The sequence below is a fragment of the Lepus europaeus genome, chromosome 20, assembly GCF_033115175.1.
Source record: "Lepus europaeus isolate LE1 chromosome 20, mLepTim1.pri, whole genome shotgun sequence".
NCBI classification, from domain to species: domain Eukaryota; kingdom Metazoa; phylum Chordata; class Mammalia; order Lagomorpha; family Leporidae; genus Lepus; species Lepus europaeus.
The window spans coordinates 11,986,919-12,004,235 of NC_084846.1; the positions used below are offsets into that span (position 1 = coordinate 11,986,919).

The window sequence follows — 17,317 nt, forward strand, 5'->3', positions numbered from 1 at the left end:
AGAGGACAGAGCAGTGGCCTCCTTTACGGGGTGTTTTCCATGCACCAAGCACTGTGCTCAGTCCCTCACATGGAATCCCAGGGACAACCCTAGGGCAACAGGTGTGGCTGTCGTCCCCTCTACCACTGGGGAGATTGAGGCACAGAGGATTAACTTCTCAAGTCTCACTGCGGCATCAAGCCCAGGCCCAGGCCCCAAACCCGTGGGGGTGATTTTTGGTCTCCAGTGGTCTGGCTTTGAATCTCAAGAGTCCAAGGCTACGGCCCTGCCCGCACCCACCCCAAGCCAGGCACCTGGGATGAGAGGGAAGAAGGAGGAAGCTGGGAGTGAAATGGGGGAAGGAGGAGCCCACTGTGGTGCACCATGGGGCTTCAGCCAGTATCTGTCAGCCAGGCAGCCCCGGCAGCATCAGGGAGGCCAAAAAAGGGTTGGGGGTCCAGACCGGAGCAGCGGCCAGGGACACACATGCTGGCAAGAGCAGGGACGCAACTAGAATTCCCGAGGCTCCCCGGGTGGAAGTTGCAGGCCAAAGACCTCTGTCTTGGGGGCACTCCTAGGGGTCCAGCATGACCCTATATGGGTCTGTCCTTAACTCCAGTCCCTTTCCTGTTTCCTATCGTGGGATGAGGTCCACGCTTCGGCTGTGCCCAGCCAGAGAGACAGACACCAGCCTACCCTGCACCCTCCACGCCTATCCTGGGTCCCTGTAGCTCCGCAGTGCCCCCTGCTGGCTCCCAGCAAGGCTCAGGTAGAGGAGACAGCACAGTTTATTCCTGGGATTGTGCTAAGGCGGATGCGTGGGCTCGTGGTGGTCATTGTGGGCCTGCGCTCAGCGGCTCCACCCGCAGCCAGAGGCCGTCCTCGGCGCGCAGGATCAGCTCCGGCTTCCTGCGTGGCTTGGTGCCGTCGGGCAGGACGCGGAAGCGCAGCAGGGTGAGCGCCAGTGCCACCTTCATCTCGGCCATGGCGAAGGACTGCCCGATGCAGTTCCTGCGGGCGAGACCGGGCTGAGACCGCGCCCTGGGACCTCAGCCAGGGACCCCGCCCCACCTGCCCAGCCTGAGGGACACAGGAGGGGGCTACCCGTGCCTGGGACCCGCTGCGGGCTTGTGCATCCCCTGACCCAGCCCCCAACTCAGACCATGGACCACGAGGCTGTGCTGACTGCCCGCAGAACTCTATTCTGGGAACCTGACCCTGAGGGGTCCCTGGGGCAGAAATGGGGCACCCCTTTTCTGGGACCCCCTGTGCGTTTCAATATCCCCCCGCCTGTCCCGGACTCCAGCCCCCAACTCGGACCAGCAGTCGGGGACGGAGGTGCTGCTGCTGCCCGACCAGCACCAAGCACATCACTCCTGCACCTGGTGCAGGATCTTGCTGGGACCCCTGGGGGGGGGCTCTCCTATCTTCCCACCCTTGCCCAGACCCAGGCCCCAAACCAGGCCTGCACACCAGACGGGGGCTCTGCGTCTCCTATGGGCCCTCTTGGACCAGCTTCGCTCCATTCCTTGCCCCCAGACTCAGGCCTCAGCAACGCCCCCTCCACACTTCCTCCCCCACTCTCACACCCAGACCCCGCCCTGTCACTCAGCCTGGCTCAGACTCCCACCGCCCTCACCTGGGCCCAGCTGAGAAGGGGATGAAAGCCAGCGGCGACCTGTCCTTGACCTTCTCTGGCTCGAAGCGGGAGGGGTCATAGACCTGGAGGTGAGGAGGGGACAGGGTTGCTGGGTGGGCTCTCCCAGCACAGCCGGCCCTGGAGACACAGGTGTGCGTGCGTGGTGGGGGAAGCTGGTGTCTGATTCTCTGCCCCGTCTTCCCTCTGGGACCCTGGGAATGGGCAAGGGTGGATGTGGGGAGGGGAGGGCACCTCAGGGTCCGGCCACACAGCTGGGTTGTGATGGATCCCGAAAATGCTGATAACACAGATGACGCCTGTGGGAGGGGACAGGGCAGTGAGGACAAGGCCCCGCATCTGGTGGACCCCCTTCCTGCCCCTCCCTGGAGGCGCCCCCTACTGGTGTGCGGGCACCTTTGGGGATGACCCGGCCGTCCGGGAGCGCCACGTCCTGGGTGCAGCAGCGGGAGATGACTGTGACCGGGGGGTGCAGCCGCAGGCTCTCCTTGATGCACATGGTGAGGAAGGGCAGCTGGGCCAGGTCATCCCTGAGGAAGACGCAGACATTGTCCAGCGAGCAGCACAGAGCCCACCGCCCACCTGGTAACCGCTGAGAGCTTTCTCCCTACAACGAAATAAACTTAGATGGCCCAGATAACTGAGCTGAGACAAGCAGAATAGATCATGAGAAAGCAGAAAAGGAGGGAAATACCAGAGATAATAAAGCCAGTCATTTTTGGAAGATATGTTTCACAAAGTCAAGCACAAGCACACAGAAATGATGAATGTGATATGAGGTATTTCATCTGATCATTACGCATTGTTACTTATATTGCAATGTCCCACGGTACCCCATAAATATGTCCCACAGTACCCCACAATGATATCTAAAGTAGAAACTAAAAGTGACTTGTAAGAAAAGCTAGCACATTTGCATAAAAATGATGCTGAAGATGGTCACGTAGATATAGACAAATGATGATTGACAAGGAGTTGGATAGGCAGATAGATGATAGTTGGAAGACAGGATAGGTAGATAGACAGACATATAAAAGATAGCTGGACTAGGCAGATATGTTGATAGACTGTTACATACACAGCCAAGCAGAGAGACAGATGATATGGACTTGTATCTATTTACACTACAGGGCTGGCATCTCATACAGGTAATGGTTCAAGTCCCTGCTGCTCCACTTCTGATCCAGCTTCCTGCTAATGTGCCTGGGAAAGCAGTGGAAGATGGCCCAAATCTTACTGGGCCCCTGCACCTACATGAGAGAGCCGGATGATGCTCCTGGCTCCTGGCTTTTGCCTGGCCCAACCCTGCCTGTTATGACCATTTGGAGAGGGAACCAGTGGATGGAAGATCTCTCTCTGTCCCTCCCTCTCTCTGTGTAACTCGGACTTTCAAAAACAAATTATAAACATTTAAAAAGTAGTTTTCAAAATTGCTCAGAGGATACAACTCAAATGGTTTCACATATAATGAGTACCTGAGATGGTGAATACATCCATTTGTTAGATTTAATCATCCTACATCTGTCTATATGCTAACTTCATGTTGTATCCCATAAATACATATAATTTAAAGTTGCCAATTACAAATAAGGGACAAAGTTAAAAATATCCAATTTGCAAAACAAATATTTTGAGAAAAAGAACAGCTCTCAGTGATATATTGCTAATATGCAGGCTTGTGTCTATTTCATCAACACAGTCAGATGTGCACAGAAAAGGAGGTTGGTGTTCAGAAAGTGTTAGCATAGGAATAACCGTTTTCTGTAGAGACAGAAATCATTGACAGTGAGGTTTAAGAAGGCAAGTCATTTGTTATCAAAATGCTCTTGTACACTCATTTTTAAAAACCAAGTGCATAAGGTTGCTCCAGATTTTGGTTTGGAAAGGGTAAAACTGTTTCTTCACCTCACAGGGCAGATGTCCCGAGTAAGGGCTAGTGTGGGAGGGCGGATGCGTGTGCCATGCCAACCCCACTCCACATCTACCCTCTGCCAGGCTCAGGTCTCCTCCATGCCCTGTCCTCCAGCTTCTTCTCTCTGGTATGCCCTCACAGTAGCCCTGGGAGGATATTGCTGGTGCCTAGATCTGCTCAATTACTTCCCATGGTTCCCTGTTGCGTTGGTCATGGGGTGAAGACTGAGGCTGTTGGCACTATTTGCCAATTCTGCAACCAGCCTCCCCTGTCGTGTCCAGTGTTATCTTCTCATATGACCCAGCACTCTCCTCCCTGCTTCTTCCTCACTCCTTGGCCCTGGCTGTCTTCTGAGCCACAGCATTGTGCCCACCGATGCACTCAGATAGGTTCACTGTTCAGGTTCTTGGGTGAGACAACTGTCTTATCTCTAGCCTTGCTTCTCCACTCTCATCCTTATCCCCACTCATGTGGACTGGGCTGGGGCTGGTCCCCATCAGGATGGAAGCTCCTAGAAGACAGACCCCTGGGAGAGGTGCTTCCCAGGTCTCCAGAGCACAGAATACAGCTGGGAAGGCAATGTGGGCTGTGTTTGCTAAGACAGTCTCTTGGATGGATGAAGACTGCCTTGTGTACACGAGAGGCATGGCCCTTCCCACCGGGTGTTCCTGGACAATAGGGTAGGAATTGGGGGGCAGGAAGAAGCACAAATCTTCAGAGAGGGAAGATGTTTGGAGGGGAAATGAAAGTTCAGGAAGGAGAGGAAGGGAATGGGATGGAGGCTCATTTTAGAACCTGGATTGTTCTGTCCCACACGCTGCAGTCTTTCCCCTGCCACACAGCCAGTGCACCAAGGAGTAACAGCAGAATCAACAGAGACCTCCCTCCTGCCCCACTGTGGAGCACTGACCCAATGAGAGGGGCTTGGGGACAAGCCAGGAGGACCCACACTCACCACTCAATCTCTTTAAATTCCCGGTCTCTCAGCAGCTCCTGCACCTCCTGCCGGCAGCGCTCTTGGTATTCTGGGTGCTGTGCGAGGTTGTACAGGACCCAGGAGAGACCACTGGCCGTGGTGTCATGGCCTGAGGGAAACCAAGGCCTGCTCAGGTCTCTGGGCTGCTTCAGCACCAGAGTGTGGACAGCGCCCCTACCTGGAGTCCTCAAGGAGGCTGGGGAGACTATGGCATGATCTAGGACCAACCCATCATGTCTACGGGAAGCAGAGACGCCTGCCCCCACTGCAGTCCACATGGGATCCTCACCCTCAAACATGAAGGTATCAGCCTCTGCCCGTATGTCCTCATCTGACAAATGCCTTCCATCTTCATCCTGGAATCAACACAAGACGACCACATCACACTAGCTCCTGAGACTAACCTGAGACAATCTTTAAACCCCCGTCATTCACTCAGTGACCCAAGCCCACTGTGTATCCCTAGATCTCTCTCGGTGACCATCACAGGACCCCCTCCTCTCGGGCCTCCTCCTGGGCTTCCCTGAGCTTGCTGGGGAGAATCAATGATCCATGAGAATTTGCATGTTTCTGCATGCTGGAGGTTTCCTGAGAAAAAAATACGGACCATCTGGGATATAGGAGGACTGGGCATTAGTTTGCCTTGAAAGTCTGAGATTAAGTGTTGCTCCAAAGATAGTGACTCATACGCCAGGGTGGTAAGTCCACCTGGAGGCATTTTATCTGGAAATCTGTAGATAGCTTTCCACTGGAAAGATCTGCTTATGCTCTAGGGCTAAGTGTCTCTCTCTCAAACACACACACACACACACACACTTTCGAAGAAACAAAGTGCCAAGGTGTCATCGAAGACTCAAACAGAGCCCCATCTGTTGTGCAGGCCCTGCTGCACATACAAGTAAAAACGTTGCCTTCTCCTGGGGAAATGTGGGAAGGAGAAGCCTGTGCTATAGTCCTGATGTGGCTGCTGTAAGTTCTGTGAGCAAGAAATGAGCTGCTCTGATCTGGGGTTTTGGTGCCTCTGTCAGTAGAGGATGGGGACAGATTATGTAGACATAGATACAGACTTGGATATAGACGTTGATTGTGGCAGACTAACTGATGAACTTGCCAAGAGTAAAATCTCAGCCTCTTCCCAATCTCAGACTTAGCAGCCCCTGATGCCTGCATTCCACAGTCATCTCTTAAATGTTCCCTCCCTTCTTCTAGTACCTACAGTGAACGCCAGATCAAGTCCACATGCTTCTAACTGACACTGGACATAATGCTGCCTTTGACTGGAGGTCCTTGGGAAGCCCACCTTGGTCAGCAGGAGCACATCAATGAAGTCCAAAGTCTTGTTCTTGGCCTTGGCGTTGAGGACCTCATCAATCCCCAGATTAGGGAGTGTGTGACGCCGCTCCTGGATGATGGCATCGGTGAAATCATGCACCAAGTGGCAGGCCCTGCGGAAGCGTTGCCCATTGCAGGTGAGGTAGTACAGGAGGTCTGTGTGCAGGAGGATTTGCTGGTGTCTTTTGACTACAAGGGCACTGAGCTCCAAGATGGCGGCAATGTACTCACTGGGCTTCCTGCAGGGTGAGATCATAAAGAGAGGCAGCAAATTAACACACCTGAAGCCTGAGGACTCTCCAAGCAGCCAGCAGCTACCTACCATCAGGAGACTGTGTGTCTGCAAGTAGCCCCACAGATCAGCATGAGACTTGCCTCTCCAAATTCACTCCTCCCTCTGCAACCCACCTCTGCCTTGTGTCTGTGGCACAGGCACTCAGAGCCCAGTATCTAGGGATATTACGCTCTTCTTCTTTCTCTCCTGCCCCATCTCTCCTTTCTGATATTGGCCATCGACATCATCCTGCTCCAACAGACCCAGGGGCTGGCCCTGTGTATGGCCTCATTGTCTCCAATGTCAATTCCATTACGTGTCTACATGACAGTTCGCAAAAGTCAACTGTGACCAGGCCCATCATCTTCACAAATACATCCAGACTTCTCTGGAAACCTCAGGATAACACTTCATACTGCCTTGACTGGCTTTTCAGTGTTGTTAAGACCTAACCACTGCCTACCCCTTGAACCATAGTTCCAAGGTATCTCCTCACCACCTGTTGCTCACACTCTGCTCATCCTGGCCTCCCTGCCTTCACTCAAACATCTGTACCAATCTGGAAAGACCACTATTTCTCTCTATTTCTCTCTCTATTTCTCTCTCTCTCTCTCTCTCTCTCTCCCCCTGTATATCAATGCTTATATCTAAGCACCTCCTCCAGAAAGGCTGTCCTGGTTGCCAGTCAGTCCTCTCTCCCCCACCTTCTCCCTTCAGTCCAGGAACCAAGTTTCTATGCTTGGGCAAGGACTCACTCCTGACAATTGCTGTCAAAGCTGAAGACGCATCTCTGCAGGCTGTCCAGGGTCATGAGGCTGATGTGCTCAAACATGTCCAGACGGGCACTGCCCTCCGAGGCCAGGCGCTGCCACTTAGCCTGGCCAGAGAAGAAGAGAGAGGCAGGGCTGGGTCCTGGTTCTCTAAGCCCAACCACCATGGTGGACTCTCCCAAATTCAGCCTCTCTTACTCTGCCCAGGCACTCAACCCCAGCGAGGACCAGCCCTGGTGGGCATGAATGCTGTTACTGTCTAGAGAGGAATACTCTGGACTTGGTCTCAACAGACCTGGGTCCAAGTCCCAACTCTTCCTGTTGTTCTCTGTGTGCCCTTGGTAGCTCATTTCTCCTCCCTGAGCAATGTCAAGTCTACAGGAACAGTTGAGTTGACCTGTTTGGGTGCCAGATCAATCAAAGTGGTGTCAATGATACACATTCCAGAAATCGTATCAATGGTACACCATTCCAGAAAGTGGTGTCAAAGGTACACCATTCCAGACTCACTAACTGGGTGAGCCGGGGCAAACTCACTAATGTAGCTGACCCCTAGTTGCACCCTCCATAATGGAGTACAAATAACCTGTACCTCACAGGGTTCTGAAAATTAAATTAGGCAGAATATAGCATGGAATTGGCACATGTCATCATCTGTAGTATGTGTTGAATCTTCACTCAATCAACAGTAGCCATCCTCATCTTCATAATGATATGGGGATTTCTTTTTCTTTAAAGGTTTATTTGTTTGTTTTGAAAGAGTTACAAAGAGAGAGGAAGAGGGATGGAGAGAGAGAGAGAGAAGGAAGACAAAGATGAAGATGAAGGTGAAGACGAAGAAGAAGAGAGAAGAGGAGAGGAGATTTTTCATTCACTGGTTTACTTCCCCGATGTCTGTAATAAAGTCAGGAGCCAGGAGCTTCATATGGGTCTCCCTCATGGGTGACAAGGGCCCAAACACTTGGACCATCTTCTGCTGCTTTTTCTCAGGCCATTGGCTGAGAGCTGGATCTGAAGTGGAGTAGCCAGGACATGAACCGGTGCCCATGTGAAATGTCAGTATCACTGGCCATGGATATATACACTACACTACAATGCCAGGTCCCATTATGGGGGAATTAAAAAAAATACCCATATGTTGGGAGAGGTAGTTCTCCAGGGGGCCCTGAACACCCTTGCTAGGTATGTCAGGTATTCTAATCCCTCCTTCTCTTAACCTGATCCTTAACCTTTGAAGATAAAACTGAGGGATGAGGTAATGACTGCCACTGTACAAAAGACAGGAGTCCTTTCACTTGCCATAAAAATAGACGTCCTTGTTTGCACTTCCAACAGCAGGGTATTCAAGAGTGTAAACTAGTAGGAGCAGTATGGAAGAGTCCTCTGAAATCTGAAACTACATCTACTGTATGACCCAGCCATCCCACTCCTGGAATTTACCCAGATGAGAAGAAATCAGCATATGAAAGAGTTATCTGTAACCCCATGTTTATAGCAGCTCAATTCACAATAGCTAAGATATTCAATCAACACAAATGTCCATTAACTGATGACTGGATAAAGAAAATGTGGTATATATACATGACAGAATACTACTTAGCCATAAAAAGAATGGAATCCTGTCTTTTGCAAAAAACAAGCAAAACAAAACCATGAATGCAACTGGAGGCCATTATGCTTACTGAAATAAGCCAGTCCCCAAAAGACAACTATATGTTTCCTCTGCTATGTGGTAGTTAATACAGAATACAAAAAATGTACAAGAATGAAATTGGCACCTTATGATTTAATTACTGTTAATACCCTTTCTCCATATTCCTATAGAACAAAGGTCTTTTTTTTTGACAGGCAGAGTGGACAGTGAGAGAGAGAGAGAGAGAGAGAGAGAGAGAGAGAGAGGTCTTCCTTTTTCCGTTAGTTTACCCTCCAATATCTGCTGTGGCCGGCACACTGTGGCCGGCACACTGCGCTGATCCGAAGCCAGGAGCCAGGTGCTTCTCCTGGTCTCTGGTGCGGGTGCAGGGCCCAAGGACTGGGCCATCCTCCACTGTACTCCCGCGCCACAGCAGAGAGCTGGACAGGAAGAGGAGTGACCAGGACTGAATCATACGCCCCAACCGGGACTAGAACCCGGGTGCCGGTGCCACAGGCAGAGGATTAGCCTATTGAGCCGCGGCACCAGCCCAAAGGTCTTTCTACTTTTTGCTTGTTTAACATTATGGCTAGTGGTGCATTAATCCTCTGATCATTGAGTAAACTCAAAGATGGCATTGCGCAAAATTAAAGAAAAAAGAAAGGAATGAAGGAGGGACAGAGAGAGGGAGATAGAAGAGTACGACTATCTTCTTAGAATTTTGTCTATTATATACATAAAATCTGATCTTTTTATATTAATAAAAGTTGTTAAAAATCCAAATTTCCTAAGCCTAATTCACATACCTTGTAATAGACTATACTATATGAGTAGGCATCCATTGAATCTCAATTGTGGCACCCACATGTGTTTCAGGTGGCTTGGAGAAAGGTCGCAAGCCAAAAGGACTGTGAGAAAAAAAAATCTTAGTCGCTTCACAAAGCCTTTACTCAATTCTCTGCTTCTCCCTGTATCCACACCTCTCACAATGGGACTTCTCAGCAACTTCTATTAACACAGAAAGCCTGCATCGCTCCCTCCTGCTTTGATTCTTTGACCAACAAAAGGTGGTGAAAGTGAGGAAATAATGCCAGCAAAGCAAAGCCTCCTGCCACTCCTCTGAACTAGTGTCTCTGCCATGTGAGCTGAAGACATCCTTCCTAAGAGAGGAAAACACTTGGAAAAAGTCAGTGTGACCAAGCTTCCATTGCCTTAAAGCCAGCAGAGCCACAAACAGGTGTGACAACAGAGCAACGATCAGCAGTGTTGTCTCCTGACCCACAGCTTATCATGCACTGTGAGTGATCCCATTCACATCAGGAGAACCAGCCACATCATCTATGGGCTTATCAGCAGTCACAAACCCTTATTGCTTGAAACCTATGGGTTTTGAATGGTGCACGACTCAGTAACAGTTACTAGGAAAGCTTGGTCACCAACATATTGAGTCTGTTGGAGTTTCTGTGAGACAGTCTTGGAGACTGATGCCTTCTGAGCACCAGTGTGCCAGGAACATGATTTCATGAAATCATCTAGAACACCCTTTTGGTAGTTTTTAAAATGCCTCATTCATTTATTTTAGTGTCAGAAGATAGATAGATAGATAGATAGATATAGATACAACCAGAGATAGAGATGAGAGAAACAGGCAATAGATAGATAGATAGATAGATAGATAGATAGATAGATAGATAGATATAGATACAACCAGAGATAGAGATGAGAGAGACAGGTGGCAAGAGACAGGGTTCCCATCTACTGGTTCACTCCCTAATGCTTGCAGTGGCTGTGGTTAGGCCAGCACTGAAACTGGGAGTTGGAAACCCAATGCAGGTCTCCCACACAGGAGAGACAGGTACTCAAGGACTTGAGGTATCAGCTGCTGACTCTCAGGGTGCACACTAGCTGAAAAGGGGACCCACGAACTGAGTTAGGATCCAAACCCAAGCACTCTTGTCTTTTAGTTAGGGGTTATTAGTCCCATTACAGCAATGAGCAAGCAGGCTCAAAGGGAAAGACACAACAATGGCCTCCCCGCTACCCACAGATCAAACAGCTCTGGATGGAAACGTCTGTGGCCATTTTTGCTCCAGAGACTCCATCCAGGGTCCTGGGGTTAAGGCACTCACATGCATAACATTTACACTCTTGTTGAAAATCTTCATGTAGGGCTTCAGGATGTTGAAATGGAAGGCAGGCGTCAGCATGCGACGATGGCTGCTCCACTTGTCACCGGCACTCAGCAAAAGCCCATCTCCTAGGAGGGCAGCCATGGGCAGAGGACAAGGCCATCACCTCCCCCTGACCCCCAAGGGTGGCCTGAACCCTCCCACCTTCAGTTACTCACCCAGCCATGGCTCCAGGAATCTGTATAATACTCTGTCCTTGGGTGCAATGGCAGCTGTTGGGGACAAGGATAATCAGGGGCCATGAGAGGGCAGAGGAGGGACCCTGGGTGGGGTACAGACTGCCAGTCAGCGGGTGCACTTCTCCCCTCCCAACCCAACAAAGCAAGAAGTGTACCAAGGATAGAGAAGGAAAGAAGGAGGGAAAAATTTAGTGGGAACCAGACCAGGCTTAAGGATGCACAGCAGAGCAAAGGCACAAGCTAACATGGCCCAACACACTACATCATGCCTTCACATGGCTCCTGCATGGCCCACTGTGTTCTGCAACACCTGAGCACAGCACAGCTCTTAAAACATCCTTGCAAGGGTGTCACAACTGTGGCATAGTGGTCTAAACCTCCGCCTGTGGTGCTGGCATCTCATATGGGCACCAATTTGAGTCACGGCTGCTCCTCTTGTGGACCAGCTCTCTGCTATGTCCCGGGAAAGCAGTAGAAGATGGCCCAAGTGCTTGGGTGCCTGCAACTGCATGGGAGACCCAGAAGAAGTGCCTGGCTCCTGGCTTCACATCAGCCAAGCTTGGCTATTGTGACCATTTGGGGAGTGAACCAGAAGGTGGAGGACCTTTCTCTCTCTCTCTTCTCTCTCTCTCTGTAGCTCTACTTTTCAAATGAATAAATTAAATCATTAAAAATGCATTAAAAACATCCGTGCATGAACCTAGGATACTGCTTGCTCCAAAGCACTCTGGAATCTCCTGAATTGCTCCTGGATATGGCACTTGACCCCAACATGTCTAAACATGTCCTGACATGATCACAACTTTACAGCCTGCCTGTAAATGGCATAACATGCTCTGACATGGAGCTGTGACCATCTGACATGACTCCAGCGTGCCCCACAAGCAAAACTTAAGAATGTTCCTATTGATGTCTTAACTGTGATCCAGGCAAGACCTAGTTGGGCAACAGACATGACTTGAATATACCCTCAGACATACTTTAGACAAGACTCAAAAAAAAAGGCGACAGACATTTCACAAAAGAACTTGAGTTACAGATCTCAGACGAGCCCCCGACTTGAACAGGCATGAGTAGTAGGACAAAAAGACAAACTTAAACCACACTACAGACAAGAACCTGCCATGCCTCCAATGCCCTTGGCCAGAGTTGGGCTCTGGACACGATCATCTACTACATTCCAAAGCTAAGTCTACAACAGGTGTAACTAGGTCTAACATATGCCAGGCATAACCAAGGACCAGGTATAAATGCAAATGTGACAGGATGAGACCATGCAGCCCTTCCTGTCTGCACTTGGGTCACCTGCTCAGGCAGAGGCAGCACAGAGACCTTGGCAGCAGGGAAGCAGTGGCCACCATGCTATCTATCTGGAGCAAAGAGCACAGGCTTGATGTGTAGAGGGGGGAAGGTGGAAGATGTGGACGATGACATACCAAGGCCCCACCCACCAGCAGCACACATCCACAAACGTGTGTGCCAGGCCCTGGGGGTACAGGAGGCCTTCCTCTGAGCTCTGAATTTGGAGAAGAACAAAGAGGACCGATGCAGGCTCTTCTAGGCTGCCAGAGAAAGACCTGTGGGCAGGGACCCAGACGGAGCCCTGGAAATTCCACCCAGCGCCCATCACCCTCTGAGTGCTGAGTCCCCTCCTGGGCCCCCTCCCCACATTCCCAGTACACAGCAGTCAGAATCCTTTAGTCACAGGGTCACAGAAACAGCCGTTCCCCATTTGGATCCCCAAACCCCAAACCTGGGTTCTCATCCATCTGATTTTCAGAAGCCACAGAGAATGAGGGCCTGTGTCGGATCTCCTCACTTTCTGGTGGACATTGCCCATTTTTTATCATTGATCTGCATGGGGAGGAGAGGGCAGAGGGCAATGGGAGGGTTCCAGGATGAGGTGCAGTCTCCTAGAGGAGATTCCTGGGCACTGGAGCAGAGAGGAAATGAACATGCAGGGGACAAACCACTCATCTGGGTAGAAGGATCTGTCCCATCAGAGGTGGCTGTCACAGAAATAGTAATCCAGAGACTCCACGCTGCAAGCCCTCCTCATTACTCTGGGCCTGGGCAGAGGCAAGGCTGCTACTATCGTATGCTACCAAGATCCACTGCACCAACATTGCAGCACCCATTATCATCACTCCAGACCCAGCTGTGACAAGTCCTCCTCCAGGGAGACTTCAGCCTGGCCCAACAGAGACGTGGCACCTCCTCTGAACTGCTGCAGCCCGTCTCCCTCTGGCTTACTCCTGGCCACATGTCTCAGTTCTGATCCAGCCTCAGACTGAAGCCTCCTGGAAACACAGGGGAGCCCAGCACTCCAGGGCAAGGGGATCAGATAGCAGCGGAGGAAGGAGACAGTGGTTGGAGGTTGGTGAATGCATGAAACAAAGAGGAAGACAGCTGAGAGAGGAGGGATGGGGGCCAGGGAACACTGGGGGCTGCCCAGCCACTTGGGGTGAAGGGGCTGGAAGTGGCTGGATGTACCATGGCGCCCACCACCACCATCACTGCCTGGGCACCTGAGGCATTCAGGACAGGTCGGACGACGTCAGGGTGGCACAGCATGACGAGAGGCATAATGGGGCCCATCCAGATCAGAAAGCCTTGGGGAAAGGCGATCACCAGCTGGGTCACTTCCTTCATGCCCTCTTCCGTGGAGTTGACCTGCAAGAAAGGTGGGGTTGTCACCTCCTGTGGTGGTTCATTTCCAGTGTCAACTTGACTGAGCTAAGGGATGCCCAGAGAGCTGGTAAGACATGATTTCTGGGTGTGCTCTGAGGATGTTTCCAGAAGAAACATGTGAATGAGTAGCATGTGAGTGGATAGCCTGGGTCAGGAAGATATCCTGTCTCCAATGAGGGCAGGCATCGTCCATTCCATTGAGGACCCAGGAAGGGCAGGCATCGTCCAGTCCATTGAGAACACCAAGGCAGAGGTGGGGTGAATTCACTCTCTGTGGGGGGTGGGTCACCATATGCTGTCCTCGGCCACCAGAACTGTGGATTCTTGGGCCTTTGGGATCAACAGCTTACACCAGCAGCCTCCTTGGGTTCTTCTCAGTTTTTGCATCGAGACTGAATTACACCACTGGTTTCCTGGGCCGTGGGACTTCTCAGCCTGCATAATCATGCAAACCAATTCCCGTAATAAATCCCCTCTTTGATAAATAATTAGGTAGATAGACATGTTAGAATGATAGATAGATGAGAGAGATGATGGATAGGTGTGCATAGGTATATAGATGACGGTATGACATATACAATGATAATAGTTATATAGTTAAGTAGACTGGTCGATAGATAATACGTACATAGATATAGGTAGATGAGAGAGAGGATGGATAGACATTGATAGATAGAATGATACATATGTATCTAGATGATACATATATATAGATACATGGATATAGATAGATACATGTATGCAATAGATATATGTATATAATGATTCATGTATACAGATAGATGACAGTTACAGAGATGAATAGAATTATGGATAGGCAGATAACAGATGACAGATACATAGAACAATATATGCACAGATTATGGTTACATATATAAAATGTTGGATAGAGAAGTAAAGTGATATAGACAGAGAGATGATTGATAGGTATGGATAGATAGAATGATCCATGTAGAATACCATAGAGAGAATAATGGAAAGACAGACAACATATGATAGATAATAGTTACATAGATGATACATACATACATTCTAGATGGATAGATGATAGAATTATGGGTCAATAGCTAACTAGATAAAATAACAGAATGATGAATGAATGGATAGGTAGATGATAGACAGATTATAGTTGGCCTTCTGCACCACAGGTTTGGTTAAGTGTTTCTTTTTTTTTTAAAATTTATTTATTTATTTGCAAGTCAGTTACACAGAGAGAGGAGAGTCAGAGAGAGAGAGAGAGAGAGAGAGAAAGAGAGAGAGAGGTCCTCCATCCGGTGGTTGACTCCCCAATTGGCCGCAATGGCCGGAACTGCGCTGATCCTAAGCCAGGAGCCAGGAGCTTCCTCCAGGTCTCCCACAAAGGTGCAGGGGCCCAAGGACTTGGGCCTCCTTCTACTGCTTTCCCAGACCATAGCAGAAAGCTGGATCTGAAGTGGAGCAGCTGGGTCTTGAACCGGTGCCCATATGGGATGCTGGCGCGTCAGGCCGGGGTGTTAACCCACTGTGCCACAGCACTGGCCCCTTGGTTAAGTGTTGATCCAACACATTTAAAAAATGAACTCGATCTGTACAGTGTAGGTATAGCTTTGTTTCTTGCAATCGTTCCCTGAACAATACAGTCCAACTATTTGCATACCTCACACATTGTTTTAGATACTGAGTCATATACAGATGATATAAAGTATATGGGAGAGTTATGTGGGTTCTAAGCAAACATTATGCCACTTTATCAAAGGGAGTTGAGCATCCATGGATTTGGGTCAGGGGCTGGCGGGTCTGGAATGACCCCGATGGACACCACAGTGATGGGTATCCATCATGCTATATATGCTATCAAAGCCTGATGCTCCCTCCAGAAGGAAGCACAGCAGGTATCTCTGCAGGACCCAGAAGTGGCACAGCCTCTGCACAGTGCAGCAGGTCTGGATTCTGCAGGAAGGGGGGGGGGAACCTCTGCTTCTCCCCGCCCCTTCCCTCTTGGGACCCTCTCTAAATCAGAAAGGAGCATCCCCAGGCAGAGGGAGCAGCATGCTCTCTGTCCACAGGGAAGCCCACCTTGGCTCAAGAGGATGGGTTTACTCATTCTGGGATTGGTTCCAGCTCAGGTGCAGCCACAAAGGGAGGGTCCACGCAGGAACAGTTTCTGGGGACATCAGTATGGCCACAAGCTTTGTCCCTAAGTCTGCTTCCACATTCTCTCATGTGCTGCCCAGTCCACACGGCCAGCAGTCTCTCCACGGAGGAGGGTCTGCACACTGGGGACCCTCCAGCCTTGGCAGACCCCATGGAGAGCACAAGTGAGCCCTGACTGTCCTTGAGAACTGGGGCTCCCACATGTGGGCACCTTCTGCTCCCCAGGGTCTGCGCCGAGTGCATCCCATGCACCCTCTCGCTGAACCTCTGACACACCCATGGTGCTGCCATGCACAAGTGAGACAGCCGAAGCCACACTGACCAAAGAGGAGAGCGGGCCTGAGCCAGAAGAGGGGCCAGGGATTCTCCAAGGGGAAGTCGGAGGCCAGTGTTCATGCAGTTGAGCAACAGGGCCCCAGGGTGCATCTTAGGGAGGAAGAGCGAGATGACAGGAAGCGGCCAGAGAGGGGAGGCACTGAGAGACGCCCACACCTCTGCCCTGGTCCAGCTGTGCCCCGTGTGTGTGGACCTGGGGCATCACAGCTCATCCCTGTCTGACCACAGTAGCCAGACCAGGGCAGGCACGAGGAAATGGGCCAGATGGGACCTGACCCTGGATGGGCCCATCAGGAGGCCCCCAGTCCAGCAGTGGAGAATGTGGGGAGGCCTGGGGTCTCCCCACCATGCAGCCCACCCTGGAATCCCTTGGCAGTTCTCTCTAGGTGGAGAAGGCAGGCAGCAAAGAGATATAAAGCCAATGAGGGTGGGAGAACAAGGGTGTTGGAAAGGCTTGAGCAGCCCAGCAGAGGAGTAGCTGAGTGGCCTCGCTCATTGCCCTGCTGTCCTAGACCCCAGCTCCCTCCTGACTCCCAGCTCCCAGAGCCCCACCTCTAGCCCCTTAGGGAGTCCATTCACCCAGATACCCCAGCCCCATCTGCGGCCACACTCACCAGGTGCAGATGCCCCAAGAACCAGTTCCATCTGGGAGGTTCTGGAAAACTTCGGAGGGTTCGAGACATTTTATGGAAAGCGTGAGTCCAGGTCAGGATGCGGGCCAGGAGCAAGGAGGCACCAACCAGTAGCAGGAGCAGCCATGGGGAGACTGCCTCAAGCCCCAGCCCCAACCCCAGCCAGGACTGGATCAGCTGCAGCATCCCGCAAGGCAGTGGGAAAGGGAACAAGGGGGCTCAGGGCAGTGGAGAGAGGCAGGAAGTAGGGTAGGGAGGGCTCTGGGCTGGGGATCCAGCCAATCCAAGCTAAGAGACAGAGAGTGGAGATGGTGTGTGTGTGTGTGTGTGTGAGAGAGAGAGACAGACACACACACAGAGAGAGAGAGAGAGAGAGAGAGAGAGAGAGAGAACCAGCTTGTCCCTAACAGCCTCCTCTCCCGACAACCCTGGATTGCTTTTGTCCAGGCTCCTACTCTAGGGAAATCTGTGGGATGAGGCCAATCTGGACAGGGCTGGGCTGGAACTTCCAATCCCCACAGGTGTGGCTTCCTCCTCCCAGCCTGGGCAGCCAGCCAAGAGGGTGGGGGCAAGGCCATCTGGGTGACAGGAACCAACTCAGTCCACAGAACGCTTGGCGAGAGC

The 17,317-nt window shown here is 51.1% G+C and overlaps 1 protein-coding gene across 2 annotated transcripts; it reads right to left on the reverse strand.

Annotated features, from left to right (window-relative positions):
• Positions 1–812: 812 nt before the first annotated feature.
• On the reverse strand, positions 813–17,169 carry LOC133749485 (cytochrome P450 4F3-like). 2 transcript variants are annotated; one of them, XM_062178656.1, is made up of 12 exons: positions 16,676–17,169; positions 13,430–13,574; positions 10,881–10,934; positions 10,663–10,790; positions 6,886–7,007; positions 5,825–6,095; positions 4,814–4,880; positions 4,504–4,633; positions 2,033–2,166; positions 1,871–1,935; positions 1,619–1,701; positions 813–990 (listed from the first exon to the last, which is right to left on the reverse strand). In XM_062178656.1, exons 1-12 carry the CDS (start codon positions 16,877–16,879, stop codon positions 813–815), a joined length of 1,581 nt encoding a protein of 526 aa, XP_062034640.1. In that variant the 5' UTR covers positions 16,880–17,169. The 2 variants fall into 2 exon arrangements, with proteins under 2 accessions (XP_062034640.1, XP_062034641.1); XM_062178657.1 differs by lacking the exons at positions 13,430–13,574; positions 16,676–17,169 and adding an exon at positions 12,655–12,748.
• Positions 17,170–17,317: the final 148 nt, after the last annotated feature.

Coding starts and splice junctions, on each gene's coding strand:
- LOC133749485 (XM_062178656.1), bottom strand. CDS start 16,879: ATGCTGCAGCTGATCCAGTCCTGGCTGGGGTTGGGGCTGGGGCTTGAG. Junction 6,096..6,885: donor TTTGACAGCAATTGTCAGGA/GTGAGTCCTTGC, acceptor CTCACCCTGCAG/GAAGCCCAGTGAGTACATTG. Junction 991..1,618: donor CCCTTCTCAGCTGGGCCCAG/GTGAGGGCGGTG, acceptor TCTCGCCCGCAG/GAACTGCATCGGGCAGTCCT.